Genomic DNA, 27,591 nt, shown 5'->3' on the forward strand with positions numbered 1-27,591 from the left:
AAACAAATGCACTTTCAGGATTTTAATATAATCCTTTTTCTGCCTGGTGGTAAGAGTTTTATTAATGTTAGAACTTGAAGAGATGTTTCATGTTAAATAGGCCTTTGCATAGCCAGACTGTGTACTAAAAGAGTTCCAACTAAACTGTATTTATAAAAGTTTTGCTTTAGTGCAATATAATGCTTGGATTTTAAATAAGCCACAAGGGTGATATTTTTAAACTGCAGTCTCCAAGTGCTACTGAGCTCTTCATTTGTGTACTACAGAGCTCCTTCCAGACAGACTACTGCTTGGCCGGAAAGATTGGGAGCAAAGCTAAGAGAGCAAGTCCCTTCAGATCTTAGGGAAAATCCTGATAATCCAGCACCTGAAGAGAGCGGAATTAAAAAAAAGAAATATGTGGCAACCATATTCAGTTCAGTTCCAACAGCTACATTTTGTCACTTGGCAACACCCTTTTGAATTCAAACATACCTTCATTATAAACCTCATTGTGCACAGGCAAGCTGCATCAGGTTTTTCAATTCTCAGGAATGTCCTATGAAACTGCAATACTTGCCCTGAAAGTGATATAGATCTGCCCTTTAATACGTCTCATTCAGTGTAGCTGCACCTCATCTGCTACACACTGATAGTTATACATCAGGGTTATAATTAAGGGTGTGATTTTCAGAAGCGGTCAGCACTGAACTAACTTCTCTCACTGAAGCCAATGGGAGCAGAGACAGGACAATGCTGAGTGCTTACAAAAAACCTTGTCCTATAATTTTGTAGCATCTTTCAAATCTAAACTCAAACTTGTTAACTTAAAATCATGTTGTTCTGAACAGTTAGTACCTATGCTTGTTACAATAACTCCAAAGGTAACTAGAGCTGAAAGAGACCAGAGGAAACAGTTTATTAGTTACTATGTGCTTTACGCATGGTTAGTTTCACTGGTGCCCCTCTGTTCATGGTCCGTTTCCCCTTTTCCTGTGTAGGTCTTTCATATACAGCAACAGGAGAGAGAAAGGTGTCACCCCTAAAAATGCTTCTTTTAACTATTTTTTAAAAATTGACTATGTCACATTGGTAGTATCCCACCTCGAGTCCCTGCAAGTAGGCAAGTGTTATCATCCCCTTTTTACTGGTTGGGAAACTCAGGATCAGAGAGATGAGAATTGACTCAAGTCAGTGACAGAGTTGGGATTCAAACCCAGGAATCAGGTCACGATTTTATGATCTCCAAATCTGGAGTAGTATCCCCTCACGGAAGTCAAAGGAGTCACAATGATTTTACTGTGATTTGACACAAACAGATCTAGTTTCTGCTGTAACTATTAGGCCGACGCTCCTCCCTTATATGCAAATAATACTCACTAAGTTTGTTTGTGAGAAATACAAGACAAAAGAAGCAACAAACTATTAAAAAGTGAAGAACACAAGAATTATCAAGTAGGTATATTTAAAAAGTCCCTGCACAAGGTAAACCAAAAGAGCCACTGTCGTGCTGATGAGGAGAGCTGCGCTTTAGACTCCTTTTAATCCCTCTTGATGAGTGCACCCCTCTGGGGCAGGTTTTTCTATCTTCACACTCCTCTGGATGAAACCACACAGTCCAATCTCTCTTTTGGTGGGTCTCTGGGCAGTAGCACCTCTGTTTACCAATAGAGTTAACCCAACAGACCCAACTGTGTTTGATACCTGTAAGCCCTTTTCCTTCTGCAGCCTGCGACAGCAGCTGATTAAAGTGATCCAAAACCAGCTTCTTCAAAACAAAGGATTATTCTGGGATGAGTATAAAAATATTGCTCGGGCTTGCAGGAGTGAAATCAGGAAGGCCAAATCACACCTGGAGTTGCAGCTAGCAAGAGATGTTAAGAGTAACAAGAAGGGTTTCTTCAGGTATGTTAGCAACAAGAAGAAAGTCAAGGAAAGTGTGGGTCCCTTACTGAATGAGGGAGGCAACCTCGTGACAGAGGATGTGGAAAAAGCTAATGTACTCAATGCTTTTTTTGTCTCTGTCTTCACGAACAAGGTCAGCTCCCAGACTACTGCACTGAGCAGCACAGCATGGGGAGGAGGTGACCAACCCTCTGTGGAGAAAGAAGTGGTTCGGGACTGTTTAGAAAAGCTGGACGAGCACAAGTCCATGGGGCCGGATGCGCTGCATCCGAGAGTGCTAAAGGAGTTGGCGGATGTGATTGCAGAGCCATTGGCCATTATCTTTGAAAACTCATGGCGATCGGGGGAGGTCCCAGATGACTGGAAAAAGGCTAATGTAGTGCCAATCTTTAAAAAAGGGAAGGAGGAGGATCCTGGGAACTACAGGCCAGTCAGCCTCACCTCAGTCCCTGGAAAAATCATGGAGCAGGTCCTCAAGGAATCAATTCTGAAGCACCTAGAGGAGAGGAAAGTGATCAGGAACAGTCAGCATGGATTCACCAAGAGCAAGTCATGCCTGACTAATCTAATTGCCTTCTATGACGAGATAACTGGCTCTGTGGATGAGGAGAAAGCAGTGGACGTGTTGTTCCTTGACTTTAGCAAAGCTTTTGACACGGTCTTCCACAGTATTCTTGCCAGCAAGTTAAAGAAATATGGGCTGGATGAATGGACTATAAGGTGGATAGAAAGCTGGCTAAATTGTCGGGCTCAACGGGTAGTGATCAATGGCTCCATGTTTAGTTGGCAGCCGGTATCAAGTGGAGTGCCCCAGGGGTCGGTCCTGGGGCCGGTTTTGTTCAATATCTTCATAAATGATCTGGAGGATGGTGTGGATTGCACCCTCAGCAAGTTTGCAGATGACACTAAACTGGGAGGACTGGTAGATACGCTGGAGGGTAGGGATAGGATACAGAGGGACCTAGACAAATTGGAGGATTGGGCCAAAAGAAATCTGATGAGGTTCAACAAGGAGAAGTGCAGAGTCCTGCACTTAGGACGGAAGAATCCCATGCACCGCTACAGACCAGGGACCAAATGGCTCGGCAGCAGTTCTGCAGAAAAGGACCTAGGGGTTACAGTGGACGAGAAGCTGGATATGAGTCAACGGTGTGCCCTTGCTGCCAAGAAGGCCAATGGCATTTTGGGATGTATAAGTAGGGGCATTGCCAGCAGATCGAGGGACGTGATCATTCCCCTCTATTGAACATTGGTGAGGCCTCATCTGGAGTACTGTGTCCAGTTTTGGGCCCCACACTACAAGAAGGATGTGGAAAAATTGGAAAACATCCAGCGGAGGGCAACAAAAATGATTAGGGGACTGGAACACATGACTTATGAGGAGTGGCTGAGAGAACTGGAATTGTTTTGTTTGTGGAAGAGAAGAATGAGTTGAATGCTTTCAACTACCTGAAAGGGGGTTCCAAAGAGGATGGCTCTAGACTGTTCTCAGTGGTAGCAGATGACAGAACAAGGAGTAATGGTCTCAAGTTGCAGTGGGGGAGATTTAGCTTGGATATTAAGAAAAAATTTTTCACTAGGAGGGTGGTGAAACACTGGAATGCGTTACCTAGGGAGGTGGTGGAATCTCCTTCCTTAGAAGTTTTTAAGGTCAGGCTTGACAAAGCCCTGGCTGGGATGATTTAGTCGGGGATAGGTCCTGCTTTGAGCAGGGGGTTGGACTAGATGACCTCCTGAGGTCCCTTCCAACCCTGATATTCTATGATTCTATGATACTATGATTCATTCACTCAAAGGTACACAATCACGCAGAGCAAAGGGTTAAAACAAAAGACCTACACATATACTTCCCCTTAACTAAACCTTACTCTTTCCTTGAAAGTTTAAGTAAGTTCCATTCAGCCTAGTTACCCTCCGTCTCTGGCCTGGCAGAAACAGACTGTCCTGCTGCATTCCTTTCCTCCTTCCTTCCATGTGTCTCTGTCAGTGTCTCCCCCAGGCAGGTGCTGACAACCCATTCAACCCCCCGTTCTTCCTTAGGACACCAGCATTTTGCAAGTTTTAATATCCCCTGTGATCCTAGGCTCAGACCTGAGAATACTAAACCTTGCCAGCCTGGCTGGAGCTAGGCAGAGGCCTTCTCCAATTAACAGCCCCCCAACTGTTTCCTTAAGGACTCTTGGTATTCTCTGGATCAATAGTGGGCAACCTGCAGCCCGTCAAGGTAATCCACTAGCAGGCCACGAGACAATTTATTCACATTGACCACCCGCAGGCATGGCTGCCCGCAGCTCCCAGTGGCCGCAGTTTGTTGTTCCCAGACAGTGGGAAGCTGTGGAAAGCGGCAGCCAGCCTGCACCACTTCCTGCAGCGCCCACTGGCCAGAAACGGCGAACCGTGGCCACTGCGGGTGACTGTGCCTGCGGATGGTCAATGTAAACAAACCGTCTTGCAGCCAGCTAGCAGATTACCCTAACGGGCCCCAGGTTGCCGACCACTGCTCTGGATTGTCCCTTATTTTTGCCATTGTTTTATTTCCTGTTTGTTTCCCTCCCTCTTTGATTTAACTCTTTGCAGTCAGGCAGGATAATATCAAACAGGTTAATTGAGATACATCTGATATTCATAAAAATAATGCACTTAACTCCCTCATTCTCCACAGCCACTGTCATTCTACTTCCAACCCTGTAAAGCTGCAGAAACTTTATTATTATTAAGCAGGTTGTTAGAGTCCATTCACATATTTTTTATTTCAGCATCTGTAAATCATGGCTCTTTTACAGCACTTAAGTACAGAAAAATATACCTAAAACCCTGAGACAAGGAGGTGTACACTTGCTACATGTTTTTCATAAGTTTCTGATATCAGACTTTACTTTTACTGGCCCTATACCACAGTAGGGACTAAATCACATGGTTATGACCAAACGTAGAAAAAAATCATTGCTGTATCTGTAGAAATTCTACAACGACGTATATAGTTATGTAACCCTTCTGCTCGTCAGAGTTGGCAGCAACAAGGGCCGGGTTCAATATCTGGGGGATCCATTCCAATAACACAATGCCAACTGGCTCAAGCCCCCACCCAGTGACCTGGGACAAATATATACCACCCCTGCTGGGCGCCTCCAAGAGGCAATACTTCCCCTCTCTCAAGCACCTAGTCTGAGTGTAGCAAAAAGCCTTTTAATAACAGAGAGAAACAATGTGGCATTATGTTGGGGAAACACCACCAACAGGATTCATAACACAACCCATGAGCAAAAAACCCACCCCAAACAAATTGGGGCATGCCCTTTCCCTTTGGTTCTTGAGTCCAGCAACCCCAAATCACCCAAAGTCCCAAAAGTCCAATGACCCAAAAGTCTCTGTCCCTGGTCAGGGCAGCCCCAGAGTTCAAAAGTTTATCTACAGAGCTTTACCTCCCAACCTGGGTGGAGATGGGGGCGGAGGTAAGAAGCACCTTACATGATCTGAAGCTGACCACCCCACAGCTCCATAGGCCTTCGCTCCGCTCCGCCAGCCGCCCCACAAACTGCTTTGCTCAGCTCCGCTCTGCAGCCCACATGCAGCTCCCGCCGTCCCACGAACTGCTCCGCGTCCCACCAGCAGCTCCCGCCGTCCTATGAACTGCTCCACCAGACTGTCCACAAGGCACTCCAGCCGTCCCGCAAACCGCTCCACAATATATCTTCAGGCTCCCCCCACTACTTAACACAACGCTCAGTGATTTCAGCTCTTAGTCAGTTCAGCTCTTTGGTGAATTCAGCTTGTAGTAAGGGAGCCTCAGTGCTGGTGCACTATTAGCCCAAAGTGAGCTCAGCAGCCTATAACTAGACTTCTAATGAATTAGCTCTGATATTCCACAGTGGAGAGAGGAGGAAGTGCAATTAGCATGTAAGGCCCTCACCAAGGGGCCCATGCCACCAAGTATTAATACTTGTCCCCAGCCTCTCTCCATTCACAGAGTTTTGGAACCCATGACCCTTGCCTAGCGAGTGCTACTTAGTTGATGGTGAGTCCCTCCATCATAACAAAAGGCCAAGTACAGTTCCAAGCACAGTTCCCATAATCAGGGTAATAACAATTTATTCTTCCTGCCCCAATAACAGAGACACTGGGGATCCCACAGCAGCCAAAGTGACCATTTGGGCAGCTATGGCCTCATTCTAGGCGGGGTGGATGTGCCTATGCAAATGAGATCGGCCCCTGAAGTTCTTTTCCACAACTTGCCACACCTCACCACCAGATGTCAGGGTGGAGCTCATCCTGACACTGCTTACATCTATACTGTGCCATATGCTTGGGAATCAAATTATACTGATGTCCTGATTGGACTCCATGCCTTGTAAATTAAAAAGCAAATCCTCCTAGCAAATCTTTGAAAGGATATGGGAGGTCATGCATGCTGTAGAACAAGTGTGGTTTTACTGTGCAGAGAGAGGCAGAGCACAGCAACATTACACCTAGAGTTTGCGCAGCACTGCTTGGTACACTGCAGAAAGTGCACTGAGGAGGGAGTGCAGGCCCTGGATGCAATTTGTGGGTCTACGACTACACTGTCCATACACAGGGGGCAGCTGCTGCAATCCTGCTGCTGGAGTAGCAGTCACAGATTAGGTGCAAAAATGTTTTGCACCCTTTCCTGGATAAGAGGAGAGAGGATTCTTCTTACTTAGCCTGAGGAACCTAAAAGGATTTGGCCCTAAAAGACACCATCAATTTAACAATCATACCTCCCTTGGACCAGTTTTACATGTACGGCTACTAGAACTGAAGAAGAGTAGAGGAAAAAAATATTTTATATATATATATATATATATATTTCACTACTTTTCCTGTTTGTTTACTTTGCTCATTTGCAAGATCTTTATGCATCACTGTTCCCCTACAGCCAGTTTCCTCTAGTATTTTTGTGAGTCTCTCACACTAACAAGGAAAGGGGAATGGAACTTTCAACAGCACTGAAAAATGTAATTGCAAAAAACAAACCTGGGCACCGGGTACTCAGGAGCAGGTGAAGTGACTGAAATTACTTTTAACTCATGTTTGGAAATTGACTAGAATTCTAGGAGACTGTGTCCCTTAACCCATACATAATAAAGATTTGAAACAACTGATTTTAATGTTCAGTGCTTTAATTGAACCACAACTTTATAAGCCATTACTGTAGTTTGAATGTGTAAGATCTTGTAAGAATTGCAAAATGAATTTTTAATCATTCTTTTGTCCTAGACACCCACCCAAATTAGCACACAAGCCTTACAAAGAAGTCCTGGGCATCCTTTTATTAATCCATGGGGGTATTTTTGTCACTGCTGTATCAGTCTGCTGAATAGAGGGACAGTAAGTACAGTAATAAACTCAAGAATCCCAACTTTTCAGGCACAAGATTAAATCCATCTCTGCCCTAGAAACCAAAGTGACCAGAACCCTGCTGAGATCACACACACAGAATTAAGTGAATAATAGCACTAGTAGAGCTGTCTGTGATGATGTCACTTTTCTCAGCAAGTGATTCTTAACACTCTTGTTCTTTTATGTAAGAATATAAAATAAAATCCAACAACCAGGACTGACATCAAATTGGATTAATTTAATTTTTTTCAAATGTTTCTCTCTGAGAGTTTATTATAAATATTATGGAAAACAAGGTTATGCCCATCTCCAACTGCTTTCTCTTCTCTTATACCGAGACTGTAAAATCTTTGGGGAAGGGTCTGTGTTTGTACACACAGCACAATGGGGTCATGGTCCTTGACCAGGGCTCCTAGGTGCTACCAAAATACAGATAAATAATAGTAATAAATAATAATCCATTTAACGTTTCTGATGAATGGAGCTTTGAATGGAATGCAAGTGAGGTTATCATTTTAGAGCATTTATCTAATTAGAACTTTCATTATGGGCCAAACTCTGAAAGTCTTAGTCAGACAAAATCCTACTGACTTCAATCAGAGTTTGCCCTGCTAAGAACTTCAACCCAGATCCACTTAGGTGCCTAACCCACAGACTTGGGTGTTCAAGTCCTGTTTTTAGGCACCACTTCGATCCTCAAACACCCCCACTTGGCTGTTGCCTAACCCTGTAGATGCCTCAACTAACTCAGTGCCAAAGTGTGTGTAGTACAAGTTCCCTAGGTGCCCATGTTTCTGGGCATGCGCACAGCTGCCTGATTCTCAGGATCTGGATGCCAGTCTCCCACCTACACCTCAGAGAGATCTATGAACCAGGAGAAGATAGGTGCACCTCCACGTAACTCACATGTGGGGCCTGATGTGGTAGGCATACTCAGGAGGAGCCACCTAACACCTCAGCACAAAACAGCAGAGAAGCAAGAAGAGGAGCTATGAGCTATCCTGAGGTGGGTCTCCCTCAGTCTTTCCCATTGAAGTTGTTCTACTTTCATTAAATAACTGAATAATTAAATATGAACTGGGCTAGAGAGAAAGTGAGAATCACTCTTTAGTCCAGTGGTTAGGCCACTCACCTGAGAAGAGGCAGGTCCCTGTTCAAAGGTCTTCTCCTCATCAGGCAAAGGGAGGACTTGAACCCATAGGGGCCGACTCCATGGGTGCTCCAGGCCTGGAGCACCCACAGGGAAAAAATGGTGGGTGCTGAGCACCCACCGGCAACCCCCCCATCAGCTCCCCCGCACCGCTTCCCAACACCTCCTGCCCACCAGGGCCCCACGGATGAGCGCCTCCAGTCTGCCGCAAACAGTTGTTCAGGGAGGCTGAGAGGGAGGGGGGAGGAGCGGGGATGTGGCGCGCTCGGGGTGAAGGGGCGGAACTGGGTGGGAAGAGGCAGGGCTGGAAGAGACGGGACCGGGCCTTGGGGGAAGGGATGGAATGGGGATGGGGCCTGGGGCAGAGCTGGGGGTCAAGCACCCCCCGGCAGTTTGAAAAGTCGGCACCTGTGCTTGAACCAGTGGTCTCTCACATGCTGGGTGAGTACCCTAACTGCTAGGCTAAAGGTTAATGAGAAAGGTCCTCCCCCTGGCAGTTTTGTGGTGTTAGGTGGCCTCTAAACATGGATCAGGCCCCATACATGAGTTAAGCAGAGGAATGCTTATCTTCCCCCCATTTGTGGATCAGTAGCTGAGACAGGCACCACCCAGCAGCAAGGATTTAGCCACCTATCTCTGGAAGAGGGGCAGGGCTTAGGACACATCCCTGTCTCGTCAGTATCTCCCGCTGACTAGCTTAGGTAGCTCCCCACCGTGTGTGCTGGCTTTTGTGGCTTGCATTCTAAGGTGCCTCTCTCTCCTCATCCATTGTATAGGGAGCCTAGGCGTGCCTAACTCAGGCTTAGTGGATCAATGTTGTTCCTGTGATTTTTCTAGGCGCCTAAAAGTTAGTGACACTCAGTGTCACAATGCCTAAAGCCCCTTTGTGGATCCAGATCTTCAAGAGTTTGGTTACACAAAGAGAGGAAACAAACATACCACAGCCATGGCACTTCAGTTGACCTCTCTTCAGTTCCATTTAAAAGTGAACGGAATGTAATTTAACTACAGAAAAACACAATCGGACTCTTCTGTAACTAACACACATAAAAGTTTGCAGTGCTACTTTACCCGATCCTGAAAGACGGTAATACAAAGATATCATGATCTCAAGTTCAGCACACCATTTAGTTTTCTGTAGACCAGCTTCAACATAAAGGAAGTGCTAGTTTAATTAAGGTTTTTACAGAGACAAATGGTTACATTTTAGGCTGTAGCAGCACATGGAATGATTACAGAAGAAAATCAAGAAACAAAGTAAAAAGATTACCAAAACCACACTTACAGCAACCTGAGCTTCAGGAGACATGCTCACTCCTTTGGCATCTTCGTCCTCTGGCTCTTCATTCTCTTTGTTATCAGTGCAAGAGGCGGTATCTTGGACTGAACAGGTACTAAGTAAGTCAGGCAAACTTGTAGATGGATACTTGAGAGACTCCTCTTCAGTCCCTTCCTATCAGGAACACAACAAAATACACATTGTGTCTCTCACAGTGTACCATTCAAGTACATAATGAAGCTTTGCTATTTGATAGTAGGCATTTGCTCTCCAGATTAAAACCCAAGCAAATTATTCAGTTTTTCAAATTTAATCCAATTATATATTTCAATGTGCTAAAACTTCAAGTTTAAACTGTAAAAATTAAAAGTTTTCTGTTCCCATTCCCAGACTGATTCAGAAGGTTCATGAAGATCAGTGAACCTTCCAATGAACAAGGAGGGAATTTGTATGAAACAAAAAATCAAAGGAGTTCCATATAATTTTGGGTTTACACAGTAATTACACAATGGACTAGTCCATTTCATTCAACAAATGTGTAACAAAGACCAGGGAGTATTCTAGGGAAATAGGCATGACAGTCTATGCATGACCTTGTCTACATACAATTTCTGTGCCCTTGTAACTGATTTGCTTAGCGGTATTTTGGGCTGTTTGTTTTTTTTAACCAAATACTTATACTGTTACAACTCTGATGTAAACACAGTTATATCGGTACAAATGTGCCTTATACCAGTTTCAGAGTAGCAGCCGTGTTAGTCTGTATTCGCAAAATTGATTAGTCTCTAAGGTGCCACAAGTACTCCTTTTCTTTTTCCTTATACCAGTATAATTCATTCCCCTTCCCACAGAGGAATAAGCTCTGCTGGTATCAATGCAACCACACTAGGGGAAACTAGGCAGGGAGGTGGATGGGGGGTTGTAACATTTTAATTATATTGGCATTGTTAAAATGAAATAACTTTTGCATGCAGACAAGCTCCATGCATTCTGTAGAATTCAGAAACATCAGGAGGCAGATTATACATATATACACTTCACACACTTATAACACATACATATAGTGGTGATATGAAAATTCCCCGCACAATGCTGTCAGTTCAACTCAGTTCAGAACCTAGAACATTCAGGCCCTGATTCTCTATTATCTTGCATACTTTCCAGGGTAAATAATAACACACAGTACAGGGCAAGAGCATTCTATCTCTGTCAAGACAAATCCAGGGCTTATGTGGCAGTTTCCTCATACAAACAAATGTCCAGAGGGATCTCACGGAGCTCACTACACTTATTTTACTTATCTTGGGCTGATTAGAAATCTGATCCTCAAATATGAATGACTACTATATGAAACAAAGCAAAGATTTGTATACTTCATTTGTTAGGTTAGCAAATACTCTTCCCAGGAATGTGAAAACTGAATCTATAGAGATTGTGCTGACACTAAGTCTGGTCAGAACCCAAAGAGCTTTATGTTGCAAACATTCTTGTTGATTGTATAGATGCAATTGCAGCACAAGTGGAGAAGGAATTTTAAGAAGGAATTCATGTAGGCTGATATGCTCCTTTTGGAAGATAGCCCAAGTGTCTAACTGAAGTGCAAATATGTTTGCATCTATTCAAAGTACGTTGTCGTCAAGGTGAAAACTGGCGGAGTTAATACTAAACTGTAATCCCGACAAAGGACTTTGATGCACTTCAGTGGCTAATTAAAATACTATATAAATTTTAAGTTTATGCATCTTGGTTTTTGTTCTTGAATACTCTGGGACATTTGCTCTTCTTGAAAAATGTGAACATTGGGCACTGGAAGTAGTTATCAAAGAAAATCCAGAAGAGATTAAGCCTCTCTATTGTATGTATAATTGAAATCTATATCCCACCAAATTAAAGGATCAACTAGGCTAGAAGAACAGTGACCACCCCATTTTTGGCATGTATTTAATGCTCAGCCTACATGATGATCCACATCTCTAATCTCTCCTATGATGAAGGAAGACTAAGCTCTGTTAATAAATTAGTTTCATCTTATTTACATGAAACATCACATTACTTTAACTGCAAAAAAATTACTTCAAGCCACTAACATAAAAAATAAAGAATGCAAACACATATAACAACATCTAGAGACCTCAGGCACCCGGGTATTACAGAAGTACATAGACAGATATGTAGGATATGGGTGAGAATTTAAAGAAGCTGAGAAGAGTTTGTTTTGTTCTGTAGGCTACATATTTTAAGAAAATGCTGTTTGCCAGAAATGCATGAAGAAATGCACAGGCATTTGCTGTTATTGTACAAGCAAATGAGCTGTCTTGTATATCCCACTGTTTATTTGCCATAGATTTATTGTGAGTGCTGTGCAATTTTTATATCAGTACACAAAAATTAGATGTCCAAATATGCACACCCAGACGACTGAACATCTGGCCTTGTTTATATTTGTAACAGACACAGACTGTCACACACTTCTAATATATATATATATATATATATCCAGAATTCTAGCAATGAAGAGAGTGAGATGTAAAGTTACCTACCCTGCTAGCTACCACCAGCTCCACTAGACCTGAAGCAGATCGCAGAATAGCCACAGCTTCCTGATGGGAGAGTCCAACCAAAGACTGACCATTGATCATTAGGAGCTCGTCACCAGCTGTCAACCTACCATCCCTATAGAAAAAAAGGGGGAAGCATTATGAGCCTAAGTAAAGGTTCTTGCAGCCAAGCTGTGCAGAAAATTTATATTTAAATGCAAGCATGCAGAAAAATGAATAAAGCACGACTTAGTTGGGTCTAAAATACTTTCTAATATTTGTCATTTTATTAGCCCAATGTAAATAAATTTTTTTACGGAAGTGTGAGCTAACTCCCCTTACCCCTTTTTTGAGTTCTGCTGAAAGTGCTATAAACAAATCAAGCAAGCCTACGTAGTCTTGTGAAGGAACAAACATTACATTACCTATGAGCAGAGCCTCCTTCCTCAACATGCGCAACAATGATGCCATGAGGGGATCGCTTTGATCCTCTTCCTCCTGTAATCTGGATCCCCAGCCCGTCTGTCCCCTTCACCATGTGCATCTTCCAGATGTGGCATCCTTCTCGCTGAGAGAAAAGGTTTAAAGAGTCCTTGAATTTGTATTTAGATAATAAAATAGTGTCCTGAAAATGCCTAGATACTCAGGGTGGGAAGAAAGCAAAGAACACAGGTAGGGCTATCTATGGGCCTGACTGAAAGCCCATTGCAAGCAATGAAAAGACTCCCACTGACTTCAGCCGGGAATCAATCCCCAAGTTTCCTGTCTGCTTATGGTGCATGAGTATTTAGAGCTGCTGAGTGTAGTCCTTTGTTATCTACTATCCAACGTGAAGGAAGCTGAGAGGGGAGCAAGTACCACAGACCAGAGGTTCGGCGCAGAGTCTGGTCTCATTGGTGAGCACTGAGTTTATTTCTCTGCACTGTATTGAAGTGTTTCTGCCCTGGCACAAGGCTGATGCCGGGTGCTAGCACTTTGCCGCTGCACTGTTTTCCATTCAACAATAGTCAGCAGCCTGCATGGCCGTGGCCTTAGTCCAAAACCGTTTTAATTGAAAGTCAGAAACATTTCCAATAACTGAACAGTAAGATGTTATTCCAGGCTGTATCTTATATTTGGAAGGGTACAAGGATAGCATGGATGTCATTACCACATGGATGTCCACCATACTACTGTATTTAACCTTCTAGAGGCACTTGCAGTATTCCCTATACTTAGAAATATCACCTTCAGTTTAACAACTGCAGTTCGTAAGTACCCATGATTAGTGCTGCCAACGGTATACACTGATGGTACATAATAACTGACAGTAAAACATACATTTATTTTTATTTCCTTCAATTGATAAACAAACAAACACACACCTATCCAAATTGCTTAACGTGCTCAGAGCAAGGCAGAACACAAATGAATGACCTGGCCGTGAGGAGTCATGATGCCCATTGAACTGACTGCGATAGCTCTCAGGCTCTACCAAGCCCAAAGGAAGAGTTTTGAGATTACTACTAAGCCAAATGGGGCGCGGGGTGGGGGGGGGGTATAAAAAACAACCTGAAATCTCTTACACAGGAGTTGATGAGATTATAATTATGACAGAATCTGTGAGTTTTACAAACTTGGGAGCTATGCAGAAATGCATATAACTGTGAGACAACTTTTCTCAGCTTGTTGAAGTCACTCAGCTTTGGTTTATTTCTTAAATGTCACCTCTAACTCTCTTATCTATTTCTGACTTACCCTACTCTGTACACAACCAACGTTTTTACAGTATACAAAAGTGCAGTACCAAAAAAAGATTCATGATCAGATCACAACTGCCATTCCACGCTGGATAAAGTTAAACACTGTGGGAAGCATTTAAAATTGCTACTTGTTTCGGAGAAGCAGCATTGTCAAGTGCCCTGGTGAACCTAAAATTCTTGGCAGCAGCACGTATGTTATTAGGAAACAGTGTATATCTGAATCCTTGTTCAGGGTGGGAAAGTTTTACAGTGAGGCTTTGTAGCATAAGTATTTTGGGCCCAATTTTTCTTAAGCTCTTAAGTGTAATGTAACCCCCACAGGAGTTTTACATAAACATCAAGGTCAGGCCCAGTATGTGTGTAAATGGCTGGGAACAAAAAGGAAAATGATAGCTAAATAGTATAGAATCTATAGACTATAGCCATCAGTGGTAAGGAAACTGGGTCTGGAGAGTTAAAAACAGTGTTTAAAATACAATTTAAGAGCTTGACCCTGAAAACATTTGAGTCTGTGTGTAACTTCACTTCACGGAAACTGCTCACCTGAGTAAAGTTATATATATATATATATATATATATATACACACACACACACATACACGCTTAAGGGCATAGCTAGACTGGAAACTTCAAAGCGCTGTCACGGGAGCACTCCCGCGCAGCGCTTTGAAGTGCGAGTGTGGTCGCGCTCCTGGTAATCCACCTCCACGAGGGGATTAGCTCCCAGCTCTCGGAGCCTGTTTACACTAGCGCTTTGAAGCGCTCTGACTTGCTGTGCTCAGGGGGGTGATTTTTCACACCCCTGAGCCAGCAAGTTAGAGCGCTAAAAATGTAAGTGTAGCCAAGCCCTAAGTGTTTGTAGATTGTATCGAAAGCATCAACAAAGCATGATCTCCCGATTAAATAATAGGCCATGACAGAACGAGGAATACTTTGAAGTAAATTAGAGTGAAGTATGGAATAACTTGTTAAAAGACAAGAACTAATGTCAAGTATATTTATCCACCCTAAAAGTGGAGCTATACAGTTCCAGCACTCTGGAGAATTTTTATTGCTATAATAAATTGGCTTGTTTCATACTAAAAATAGTTTAGCAGAGAAACAAATTCTCCCCTCAACCAAGATTAAGTTACAGAGATGACAATTAACTTCAACGCAGGCTGCACGTTTGAGTGACCAATCATGGAATTACATTTTAGAATTGAGGGCTTGCCTTTACAGGAACACTCAGGAAAATTAAATCCAAATTAAACTGTGTGAATTAGAAATGGATTAGCTAAACTGCATTAAATCCCTGTGTGGGTAGTTAATTAAGATAAACTTAATTGAGGTCACTTTAATTCTGAATGAGAGTGTCCACACGGGGTTTAATGCAGTTTAACTAAGACTATGTCTACACTAGAGACCTTACAGCCGCACAGCTGTCCCGCTCAGCTGCGCCTCTGCAAAGTCTCCCAGGTAGCAGCTCTATGCTGGCGGGAGACAGCTCTCCTGTCGGCATAAGTAAACCACCCCCAACAAGCAGCAGTAACTATGTGAGCAGGAGAACGTGTCTGGCCAACACAGTGCTATCCACACCGGCGCGTCTGTTGGTCAAATTTATGTTGGTCACTGGTGTGGTTTTTACCGACAAAAGTGCTAGTGTAGACATATCCTAAACTGCTTTAAATTCACACCTTTAGTTAATTTGGATTAACAGGAGAGCTGACTTTATTTGAAAGAATCCTTATTGAGGTTGCAGGAACAAACCATCCCGATGTGTAGAAAGAATAGTAAATATGGCAGGCGACCAGCTTGGCTTAACAGTGAAATCCTTGCTGATCTTAAACACAAAAAAGAAGCTTACAAGAAGTGGAAGACTGGATGTCATAAATATAAAGGGAAGGATAAACCCCTTTGAAATCCCTCCTGGCCAGGGGAAAGCTCCTCTCACCTGTAAAGGGTTAAGAAGCTAAAGGTAACCTCGCTGGCACCTGACCAAAATGACCAATGAGGAGACAAGATACTTTCAAAAGCTGGGAGGAGGGAGAGAAACAAAGGGTCTGTGTGTCTGTCTATATTCTGTCTTGGCCGGGGATAGACCAGGAATGGAGTCTTAGAACTTTTAGTAAGTAATCTAGCTAGGTATGTGTTAGATTATGATTTCTTTAAATGGCTGAGAAAAGAACTGGGCTGAATAGAATAACTATTTCTGTCTGTGTATCTTTTTTGTAACTTAAGGTTTTGCCTAGAGGGGTTCTCTATGTTTTGAATCTAATTACCCTGTAAGGTATCTACCATCCTGATTTTACAGGGGAGATTTCTTTATTTCTATTTACTTCTATTTTTATTAAAAGTCTTCTTGTAAGAAAACTGAATGCTTTTTCACTGTTCTCAGATCCAAGGGTTTGGGTCTGTGGTCACCTATGCAAATTGGTGAGGCTTTTTATCCAACATTTCCCAGGAAAGGGGGGGGTGCAAGTGTTGGGAGGATTGTTCATTGTTCTTAAGATCCAAGGGTCTGGGTCTGTAGTCACCTAGGCAAATTGGTGAGGCTTTTTACCAAACCTTGTCCAGGAAGTGAGGTGCAAGGTTTTGGGAAGTATTTTGGGGGGAAAGACGCGTCCAAACAGCTCTTCCCCACTAACCAGTATTAGTTTGGTGGTGGTAGCGGCCAATCCAAGGACAAAGGGTGGAATATTTTGTACCTTGGGGAAGTTTTGACCTAAGCTGGTAAAGATAAGCTTAGGAGGTTTTTCATGCAGGTCCCCACATCTGTACCCTAGAGTTCAGAGTGGGGGAGGAACCTTGACACTGGACAAATGACCAGGGAATAGTATAAAAATATTGCTCAGGCATGCAGGAGTGAAATCAGGAAGGCCAAATCACACCTGGAGTTGCAGCTAGCAAGAGATGTTAAGAGTAACAAGAAGGGTTTCTTCAGGGATGTTAGCAACAAGAAGAAAGTCAAGGAAAGCATGGGCCCCTTATGAACGAGGGAGGCAACCTAGTGACAGAGGATGTGGAAAAAGCTAATGTACTCAATGCTTTTTTTGCCTCTTCACGAACAAGGTCAGCTCCCAGACGACTGCAGTGAGCATCACAGCATGGGGAGGAGGTGACCAGCCCTCTGTGGAGAAAGAAGTGGTTCGGGACTATTTAGAAAAGCTGGACGAGCATGGGGCCGGATGCGCTGAATCCGAGAGTACTAAAGGAGTTGGCGGATGTGATTGCAGAGCCATTGGCCATTATCTTTGAAAACTCATGGCGATCGGGGGAAGTCCCGGACGACTGGAAAAAGGCGAATGTAGTGCCCATCTTTAAAAAAGGGAAGAAGGAGGATTCTGGGAACTACAGGCCAGTCAGCCTCACCTCAGTCCCTGGAAAAATCATGGAGCAGGTCCTCAAGGAATCAATTCTGAAGCACCTAGAGGAGAGGAAAGTGATCAGGAACAGTCAGCATGGATTCACCAAAGGCAAGTCATGCCTGACTAATCTAATTGCCTTCTATGACAAGATAACTGGCTCTGTAGATGAGGAGAAAGCAGTGGATGTATTGTATCTTGACTTTAGCAAAGCTTTTGACACTGTCTCCCACAGTATTCTTGCCAGCAAGTTAAAGAAGTATGGGCTGGATGAATGGACTATAAGGTGGATAGGAAGCTGGCTAGATTGTCGGGCTCAATGGGTAGTGATCAATGGCTCCATGTCTAGTTGGCAGGTGGTATCAAGTGGAGTGCCCCAAGGGTCGGTCCTCGGGCCGGTTTTGTTCAATATCTTCATAAATGATCTGGAGGATGGTGTGGATTGCACCCTCAGCAAGTTTGCAGATGACACTAAACTGGGAGGAGTGGTAGATATGTTGGAGTGTAGGGATAGGATACAGAGGGCCCTAGACAAATTAGAGGATTGGGCCAAAAGAAATCTGATGAGGTTCAATAAGTATAAGTGCAGAGTCCTGCACTTAGGACGGAAGAATCCCATGCACCGCTACAGACTAGGGACCGAATGGCTCGGCAGCAGTTCTGCAGAAAAGGACCTAGGGGTTACAGTGGACGATAAGCTGGATATGAGTCAACAGTGTGCCCTTGTTGCCAAGAAGGCCAATGGCATTTTGGGGTGTATAAGTAGGGGCACTGCCAGCAGATCGAGGGACGTGATCGTTCCCCTCTATTGAACATTGGTGAGGCCTCATCTGGAGTACTGTGTCCAGTTTTGGGCCCCACACTACAAGAAGGATGTGGAAAAATTGGAAAACATCCAGCGGAGGGCAACAAAAATGATTAGAGGACTGGAACACATGACTTATGAGGAGTGGCTGAGAGAACTGGAATTGTTTTGTTTGTGGAAGAGAAGAATGAGTTGAATGCTTTCAACTACCTGAAAGGGGGTTCCAAAGAGGTTGGCTCTAGACTGTTCTCAGTGGTAGCAGATGACAGAACAAGGAGTAATGGTCTCAAGTTGCAGTGGGGGAGATTTAGCTTGGATATTAGGAAAAACTTTTTCACTAGGAGGGTGGAGAAACACTAGAATGCGTTACCGAGGGAGGTGGTGGAATCTCCTTCCTTAGAAGTGTTTAAGGTCAGGCTTGACAAAGCCCTGGCTGGGATGATTTAGTTGGGGATTGGTCCTGCGTTGAGCAGGGGGTTGGACTAGATGATCTCCTGAGGTCCCTTCCAACCCTGATATTCTATGATTCTATGATTCCTTGAATGTTGTGACAAACTTCCTGCTCTACCTTGGAGGGTCTTGCGCTTATTGGCGGATTTGCTTGCTTTGGAGCTTCACGGCAGCCCTCAGCCCTCAGCTGTTTTTCTGTATTCACTGTCCAGGTCAACTCCTCCTGTGTCTGACCAGGAGTTGGGAGGTTTGGGGGGAACGTGGGCCCGCCCTCTACTCCGGGTTCCAGCCCAGGGCCCTGTGGAATGCAGCTGTCTAGAGTGCCTCCTGGAACAGCTGTGCAACAGCTACAACTCCCTGGGCTACTTCGCTATGGCCTCCTCCCAACACCTTCTTTATCTTCACCATAGGACCTTCCTCCTGGTGTCTGATAATGCTTGTACACCTCAGTCCTCCAACAGTCCGCGTTCTCACTCTCAGCTCCTAGTGCCTCTTGCTCCCAGCTCCTTACTTGCACACCACAAACTGAAGTGAGCTCCTTTTTAAAACCCAGGTGCCCTGATTAGCCTACCTTAATTGATTCTAGCAGCTTCTTGATTGGCTGCAGGTGTTCTAATCAGCCTGTCTGTCTTAATTGTCTCCAGAAGGTTCCTGATTGTTCTGGAACCTTCCCTGTTACCTTACCCAGGGAAAAGGGACCTAGTTAGCCTGGGGCTAATATATCTGCCTTCTATTACTCTCCTATAGCCATCTGGCCCGACCCTGTCACAGTGTCCCCATGTAGACAAGCCCTTAGTTGCTAATAAAGTTTAACAGTGCGATCATAAAATTTTGTTGAATGATTTCCTAAAGCTTTTTGAAACACCAATTATACAAAGAGCTACAATACGTAGTGCCATAGCTTTCATTCCTAAACATCTTGCAAATTGAAGCATAACAAAAAGACAGAAATTAAGATTAGCTGACCTGTTCTCAGGCACCTAATTTATACAGCAACATGCTTTATGATGGCAAATGGCAAGATTCTGCTACCCTCAGTCAGGCTGAGTGCTACTGTACTCCATAAGTAGTTCCACTGAAATCAATAGGACTGCTTGTGAAGTAAATGGCTATTCAGCCTGAGAAAGGGTGGCCAAATCTGACCCCAGATAAAACAACAAAACAGACTGAAGGGTGCAAAAAATATTTCCCTTTTTTAAAAAAAAAAAGTTTAAAATATGTTAACTTTCAATTCTATTGACTATCCCCTCGGTCTTGTATTAGGACAAGACCTTGTACTTGTAAACTAAATGTTCTCAAGCCAACACTTTCAACAAAGAAAGTTAGGCCACTTATTCTCTAGTTTTTAAAAAACAAAATAATTTCGTGTCACCTGGAAATCTGGCCACTTTATTGTTCACCTCCTTTCCAAATCATTAATAAATATATTAACCATCACCAGTCGCAGTTAAAACACTTCCCACACATACCCCTTGGGGCAACTTGTTGTTACATTTTTGCATGCTGAACGTTAAATATTTGCTCCACAAGTATTACTCTTCTTTTTGCGAATACAGACTAACACAGCTGCTACTCTGAATCCTACTCTTTGGTAACTCTCCTTCTGGGCTTGTCTTCACTAGCTGCTTACCTGGAGCTAATGGGCTGTCAATGAACGTGAGGCAGCTAACATCTTTGTAAAAGATGTCTGGAGAATATCCATACTATTTGTCTTACAACATCCATAGTTTACTGTAGACTGCTCCCTTTTTTGTGCAGGGGAGGGTATCGATACCTTCTGTGACTCCATAATGACAAACTGAAGTACCTCCATACTGCATGTAAGGATTTTAATGCCCCTGATTTTGACTTCAAGGTCTTTATGACCAGCTTCCTCATTTAATTTAAATTCTCTCTGTCTACAGTTTCAGTATTACTAATCCTAAATGCTCAAGAATCATGAGATTTGCTAAAAACACAAAAAAACATGAGTTTTTAAAATCTACATTTGGAGTTCTTTTTATTTGCATTCTGGCTTTGAACTTTTAGGGTTCATATTTTCAAGCTTTTGTCTACAAACATGGGGATAGAAAACTTACTTTGTTTTTAAATGAAAGAAGAGTTTCTGGTATAATCATATGACTCCTGGGTCCAAGGCTTTAGGGAAAACTCCAAGCATCACAAGAGTAGGCAATACTGCAGTTTAATGGCACCATGCTGGTGTTTAGTATAATCTCTGCCCCAGACGATGTTGAATTTAATAATAGCAGTCACTATTACTTAATGGTTCAACTACATTTCCTTCTTGATGCTGGTCAGTTTAATGTTTTCATTAAAATTTCTAGTCACTTTCTCCATCAAATTCAGAGTAGTTGTCATCACATTTGTAAAGGTAAGAAATTCCCACAACAGCCCCCGACCCAACCAAAGTGCGAACGGAGCCAAAGCATTTCAAGTGTACAAAAGAGCCAAGCTAGGAAAACAAGTTTATCCAGCCTGATCCCATGAGGTGAAGACCAGTCACTGACATTGGGGGTGTTCAGTATTTCACAGATTCACTAAGTTTAAGGTGAAAAGGGACCAGTAGATTATCTCGTATAACCTTCTGTATAACACAGGCCATTATATTTCAGCCAGTTACCCTTGTATTGAGGCCAGGAACTTGTATGTTGGCTAAAGTACAGCTTCTAGAAAGTGATCCAATGTGATTTTCTGCATCAAGAGATGAAAAAATCCAACATTTCCCTAAGTAATTGGTTTCAACGGTTAACCCCCAGGATGCACTCTGTATCTTGCTCACCTTTAGGTCAGACTTCATGTGAGTGGGCTAATATATTCTAGGAAAAAGAGAAAGTAGCCCAAATTACATCCTGACCATTTAAGTGGCTAATACTTTTCTGTGGCTGTTTTTATAGCTGTGTCATTCTTACGTGGCTGTATGGCTTTTCTAACTTGGCTCTTCTCAACATGCAAAGTGTTTTTGGATCAGATTTTCACTCACAGATCATAAACTTCAAAGTGCATACTTTAAAATAATCAAACTGTTTAAAAACAGTATTAATATCATTCTACAATTAATTACAAGTGAAAATGCATCATCTGATGTAAAAGAACACAAGTGAGTGTAGAGTTTGCTAGTTTCAATGCAGTCTCTGGAGGCCATCTTTCTATATCACGAAACTACTGCACATTAGGCGGTCTTTATTCAGAACAAATCTTCATCTGGAATTGCTAGTGTGTTATAGATCAGGAAGGAAGTGCATCGCCAGCACTATCCGTGGAAGCTTGCATTATGCCAGCTCCAAGCACATGACATCAAACATTTGATTTCATAAGTGCTGGATTCCATCATTAATAAAACAAAAGGGAACATTTTCCTCCAACTAAAATAAATAAAGTATGATAGGCCCTTTTCCATATTGCAGCTAACTACAAGAGTATAAGGGGCTTGATTGAATTTGAGTATGTGGTGTTCAAGAAGCTACACATCTATACACAAAGAAACCCTGCTTTGAAATCGGAAAGAAAAACTTGGCAGTTGAAAGGTGTAAATAAATGGAAACAGAAATGCAATATGTAGTCCAAAAGCCAGACAGCAAAATGGAAAATATAAAGGAAAGAAGTCTAAAAACAGCAGCTCAGGCCATAGTAATTGTTTCAACAGACCCTTTCATAAATAAGCAGAAAACTTTAAATAAAAACAGAGAGGTTTATGAAAGTTGCACTAATCACATATTTTAAATTATATTGGCTTTTCAAGATTTACAGTACTGACTGCAGCTAAAGAATCTCACAGCTGACGCATGATGCAAAAATAGGAAACAAACAGTGCTCCCTCATCTGCCACAAAGCTGCCTTTTGAAGCCACAGTTTTTCTTAAATAACAAGGAAGCATTTGCAGTGGACCTCAAAGGACTTACACAGGAACAGAAGAATGGCAATGCTGGTTCAGACCAATGGTCCATCTAACCCAGTATCCTGTCTTCTGAAAGTGGCCAATGCCAAGTGCTTCAGAGGGAATGAGGCAATCACTTCAGAGGCAATCATCGAGTGATCCATCCCCTGTAGCCCACTCCTAGCTTCCGGCAATCAGCTCAGAGCATGATGTTGCATCCCTGACCATCTTGGCTAACAGCCATCAATGGACTTATCCATGAACTTATCTAGTTCTCTTTTGAACCCAGTTATAGTTTTGGCTTCACAGCATCCCCTGTCAATGAGTTCCACAGGTTGACTGCATGTTGTATGAAGAAGTACTTCCGTATGTTTGTTTGGAATCTGCTGCCTGTTAAGTTCATTGGGTGACCCTTGGTTCTTCTGTTAAGTGAAGGAGTAAATAACACCTCCTTATTCACTATCTCCACACCAGTCACAATTTTATAAACCTCTATCATATCCCCTCTTAGACATCTCTTTTCTAAGCTGGAATGTCCCAGTTTTTTTAATCTCTCCTCATATAGAAGCTGTTCCATACATTTAATCATTTTGTTGCCTATCTCTGTATCTTTTCCAATTCTAATATATCTTTTTGGGATGACCAGAACTGTATGCAATATTCAAAGTGTGGGTGTACCATGGATTTATATAGTGGCATTATGATATTTACTGTCTTATTATCTATCCCTTCCTAACAGTTCCTAACATTGTTAGGTTTGTTTGGGTTTTTTGGGTTTTTTTTTTATTGCAGCTGCACATTGAGTGGACGTTTTCAGAAAATGATGAATCCGAGATCTCTTTCTTGAGTGATAATGTAGACCCCATCATTTTGTATGTTTGATTGGGATTATGTTTTCCAATGTGCATTACTTCGTATTTATCAACATTGAATTTCATCTGCCATTTTGCTTCCTTTTGAAGCCACAGAGACTTTTTTAAATATCAAGGCAGCATTTGCAGTGGACCTCAAAGGACTTACATAAGAACATCATACTGGGTCAGACCAATGGTCCATCTAGCCCAGTTGCCAATGCCACGTGATTCAGAAGGAATGAACAGAACAGGTAATCAGGCAATCCTCAAGTGATCCATCCCCTGTTCCTCAGTGTTGACTTGATTATCACACTGTCAGCTTTTCACTCAAGACAAAACCACAAGACAATAAATCCTGTACTGGGCAAAACAGAATGGGGACCAGATTCAAGCCAGGATGTAATCGCTGGCATAGGGTCTTCAAGGCAGAAGGCCAATCATTGTTGATAGTACAATGCAGTCACAGCCCCTTACACTAGCAGGCCAATAAAGCCCTAAAATGAGGCAGGAGGCATTCCCCACAGCATCCTCCACTGGTGGGGCATTTTGGAGAAATTAAAGTAGCTTCCCACAACAGCACTGAGCAAAAGCAGAGACACCACTGCTTGCCCTCTCTTGGGTTGAATCCCCGCTTCTGGTGCATGAAACAAGGTGGTAGCTGGGAGATTAATTTACTTCTCCATGCACCAGGTTTAGTGAATCCAGCCAAGTGTGTTGACATAAAGAATTAGTGAATAGCCATCATTCTAGGCATCCTAAATATTATCATTATTGACTATGCTCTCAGCAATAGAAACTTGATATGAGTTTTTTCAGGTTTTTAATGGAGCAATTATTTCAATAATGTATAGCAGGTAGATTTCATTCTCATCTGATTTTCTTTGGAATCTTATTCTTATTTCTTTGGAATATTCTCTGCAATACTTTAAAGAATGGTCTGTTCAGAAGGGACTCTGCCTTGTTCCTTTATTTCATATTTTTAGAGGCAGGTGTGTGTACACAGGGCCTTGCTTTTATTAATAGTGAAGCAAGTTAAATTATTTGGAATAATGGACAAATTCATTTTTTAAAAAGTCTGTTTGTACACAATCTACAAGCATGCTAAATTAATTAATAACTTGCTCACTGTGAATAGTCTGCCCATCTCTAATGCCTAGTAAGTTCCCCAAGACCAACTACTTCTGAAATTGATCTACCACCACCTAGCTCTTTGCTTCAGCACTGGAATTTGAAGATCTTTTTAAGAAGTACATCATAGGCAGCACCAATACAATCTTCCTAACTACTAAACAGCGACTAGATGTAAGCTAATGGCCTATCCGTCAACCGTTCTCTAGCCCATTTTCAATCTCATCAACCATCATCCACACCCATGACTCTTATCTAACACAAGACCTCTTGCCTCTGGTCTCTCTGGAGCCATTTTGAAGATCTAGCCATTAATATCAACTACGCAGGTTTGACAATGTGAACTTTCAGTGTCTCAGGAATATGTAATAACCAACAGCATATATCCAACTGTGATTCACGCCAATGGTTTTTCTACTGTTCTACACTGATGCTGGTTTAAGACAATTTATCTGTATACTTTGTGGAAGTATAACATTGTATAAGGGGACATGCTGGATACATTGTATATGAGAGGGCATGCCAAAACATGTTACAAAGTATCTGAGGGAGCACACGTAGGGACAGTTAGCTTTTGAATGGAGAAGCAATTAAGATAGAGCCAGCACGTCTAAGAAGCAGGCATCAGAATGGAAGGTGTGAAGGGCAATTAGTTAAGTTAACTGGAAGCTGTTAAAGGAGATTGTTAAGGGTGGCAGGTAATTGAAGATACGTGACTGGTCTCAGGGATCTCGAAGGGTGGTGACTAAAATCTTTTTCTTCTTTTGTCTGTAACTTCTCTGTAACTTGTTCTCCAAAAAACTGTATAAATTAAAAGACACAAGCCCCACTCGGGGGGCTCACTTCTAAATGTATTAGCAGAGCAGCTTTGCTAATAAAACAGAGTGGTTTGATAAATTGTGAGTCTGAGTCAAACTTTGACAACTCTAAAGAGCTGAGTTGTTAAAATGGCTGCCTTGATACTTGACATCTCAGCAAGTTTGGTGCATCACTTATTTGGATGGGACCAAGCTTTTTACTGTAAGGTTAGAAGGATGTATTTGCTTTCCATCCACAGGAAGAAAGCAGCAAGAGGAGGAACCTGGGACACAAATCCTGGGGAATATTTACAATAAATAATTTAGAACGTAGATCCACAAAATAGGTATTGCAGACGACGGGATGAAAACTCTGATATTCGAAGCAGAATGACCTCCAGGGACTCATCTCTATTGGCACACTGGGTGCTGACATCATTTTCTTGGCTGGGGCTTTAAACATTTTATTGGCCATTGCAAGCACCTGAACTACATAATCACCCTTTAAAAAAAATCTGTTGGAGTCATTTGCTGTCTTGAACTGTCACCACATGGTCTGTGCCTCTTAAAGATATTCCCGTTTTTTCATTTTCCTTTTGCTGTCTACTGAAATTTTATTCCAAGAGAGGTAAATGGAATTCTCAGCTCTCACTGATCAGAGGGTTTTATACAATGTTTCTCTCTGAAAAATCAGACATTTAAGGATTAGGATTCCTTTGCATTTTCACAAATATTTGCATGTGCTCATTATGTTGCTAGGTTGACATGACCAACTGGGTCTTTTAGAACTTCTTGAAGAAAAATATCACTTATCATAGTGGGCTAAATTTAATGTGGGTGCACCTGCCCTGAAGTAAATTCTGATACTTCTCACAGATATCTGGACTCATTTTGCATCTATCCATATTAGAATTCTGAAAGGATTTTTTTGCTTTATGTGATAATTTCAGTACCATATCAGAGCAAACACACATAGCTTTACAATAGTGATTTAGAATTATAGTAATAAAGCACTAAACATATTATGCAACATCAATAAAGTCAGTTTGGTTTTCACAGAATCATTCATGCATAAAACGATAGAAACATACGTTCAGCTAAAGTTATGTCTTCCATTCTGGAAAACAGTTGTTATGGATATTTATCCATATTTACCACCAACAATCATGCAAGGGCAGAAATCTCTCTCTTTAGATTGTATACATGTTGGGACCAGGACTGTCTCTTATTATGTCTTTGTACAGGATCTACCATAATGGGGCATCAGTCTCAGCTGAGACCCCTAGGCACTACAGTAATACAAATAATAAGATACATGCAAACCATACCCACTTCTGTACCACCTACCTAGTTACTCCATTTCTAATGATGTGAGCCATGGGTCAAGAAAATGCATTAACACTTTCTTGTCACTAATTGCTACCAGATTACATCTGATTCCTCCCAAAAGGGCTCTGGTGCATGCTAAGTCTAGAACAAAATGCATTAATCATTTACATTAATGTGTGATGGATCTGCAAAGCAGGGGACTACACCTCCCACCAGTCCCCTTCTCGCTGTACATCTCCTACCCCCTGACTAAGTTGGGACTATGCTTTCCATCAGCACCCTGCCCACTGCACTCTCCTTCTCCTGGCCTAGTAAGTAGAAAGGTCCTGAACAAGGTATTGGCTGCACTCTGCTTGGGACTCGGGAGCGGGAGCCACATGGCATCAGGAGCAGAGAGAAGCCCCAGGAACTGTGGGCTGAGCTGCGTGTGAAACAGGTTGTGACTGCTAGATTTCACAGCTGGCTGCAGGTCTGTGCAGGACTTATGGAACAGCAGCAATGGCTGGGGAGGGAACCAGTGAAAGGAACCGCCATGAGAGACACTAACTGAGCCTGGCCTGGAAACCCACAAACGCTTATTTGCTTGAATGGAGACTGGACTGGAGAAGCTCCCCCAGCACTAGGACTGAAAAGCCCTAACTCTCCACTGGGCTGCCCCAGGGACCCAAACAAGAACTGATAAGTGCTCACTTTGAACTGTAACTCTTTAAGTCTCTATACCAGGGGTATCTGCAACCTTTCCCTTCCCTGTGAGCCCTAATACAATCCCCTTTTTCCCTTAGCCATGTGTCTGAGTGGTTACTGGGATCCACCCAGAGCTAGTGCCTGCAAAGCCTGGCTACTGAAGCACCGACAGTACTTGCCTTGAAGTCAGGGTACACCTGGCACCCTAGGTGTTTGGGGCATAGAGTAACCCCAATAATTGCAATTCTTTAAAATGCAAAACTACAGCTACCAAAGCTATAGCTTTTACCTAAATCTATACAAAGAATGGGAAAGTTTGAACTAGATTAACAGAAATTTAGTAGCAAGGAAGACTTCGCCAGTAAATCTGTAATTA

General features: G+C 42.6%; 1 protein-coding gene across 8 annotated transcripts in view; it reads right to left on the reverse strand.

Moving 5' to 3' along the window:
* PDZD2 (PDZ domain containing 2) overlaps nucleotides 1–27,591 on the reverse strand; it is a 320,331-nt gene that overhangs the window by 72,214 nt on the left and 220,526 nt on the right. For 7 of the 8 annotated variants that reach the window (XM_048851665.2, XM_048851664.2, XM_075128404.1 and 4 more), the window contains 3 exons: nucleotides 12,634–12,776; nucleotides 12,212–12,344; nucleotides 9,678–9,845 (listed from right to left, as the gene is read on the reverse strand). The exons of the other annotated variant lie outside the window; for it this stretch is intronic. In XM_048851665.2, the coding sequence (XP_048707622.2) occupies nucleotides 9,678–9,845; nucleotides 12,212–12,344; nucleotides 12,634–12,776 (444 nt within the window). The remainder of the gene's footprint in view (nucleotides 1–9,677; nucleotides 9,846–12,211; nucleotides 12,345–12,633; nucleotides 12,777–27,591) is intronic. 8 annotated transcript variants of the gene reach the window in all.

This window comes from Caretta caretta, chromosome 5 (assembly GCF_965140235.1).
Source record: "Caretta caretta isolate rCarCar2 chromosome 5, rCarCar1.hap1, whole genome shotgun sequence".
In the NCBI taxonomy this organism is placed as follows: Eukaryota; Metazoa; Chordata; order Testudines; family Cheloniidae; genus Caretta; species Caretta caretta.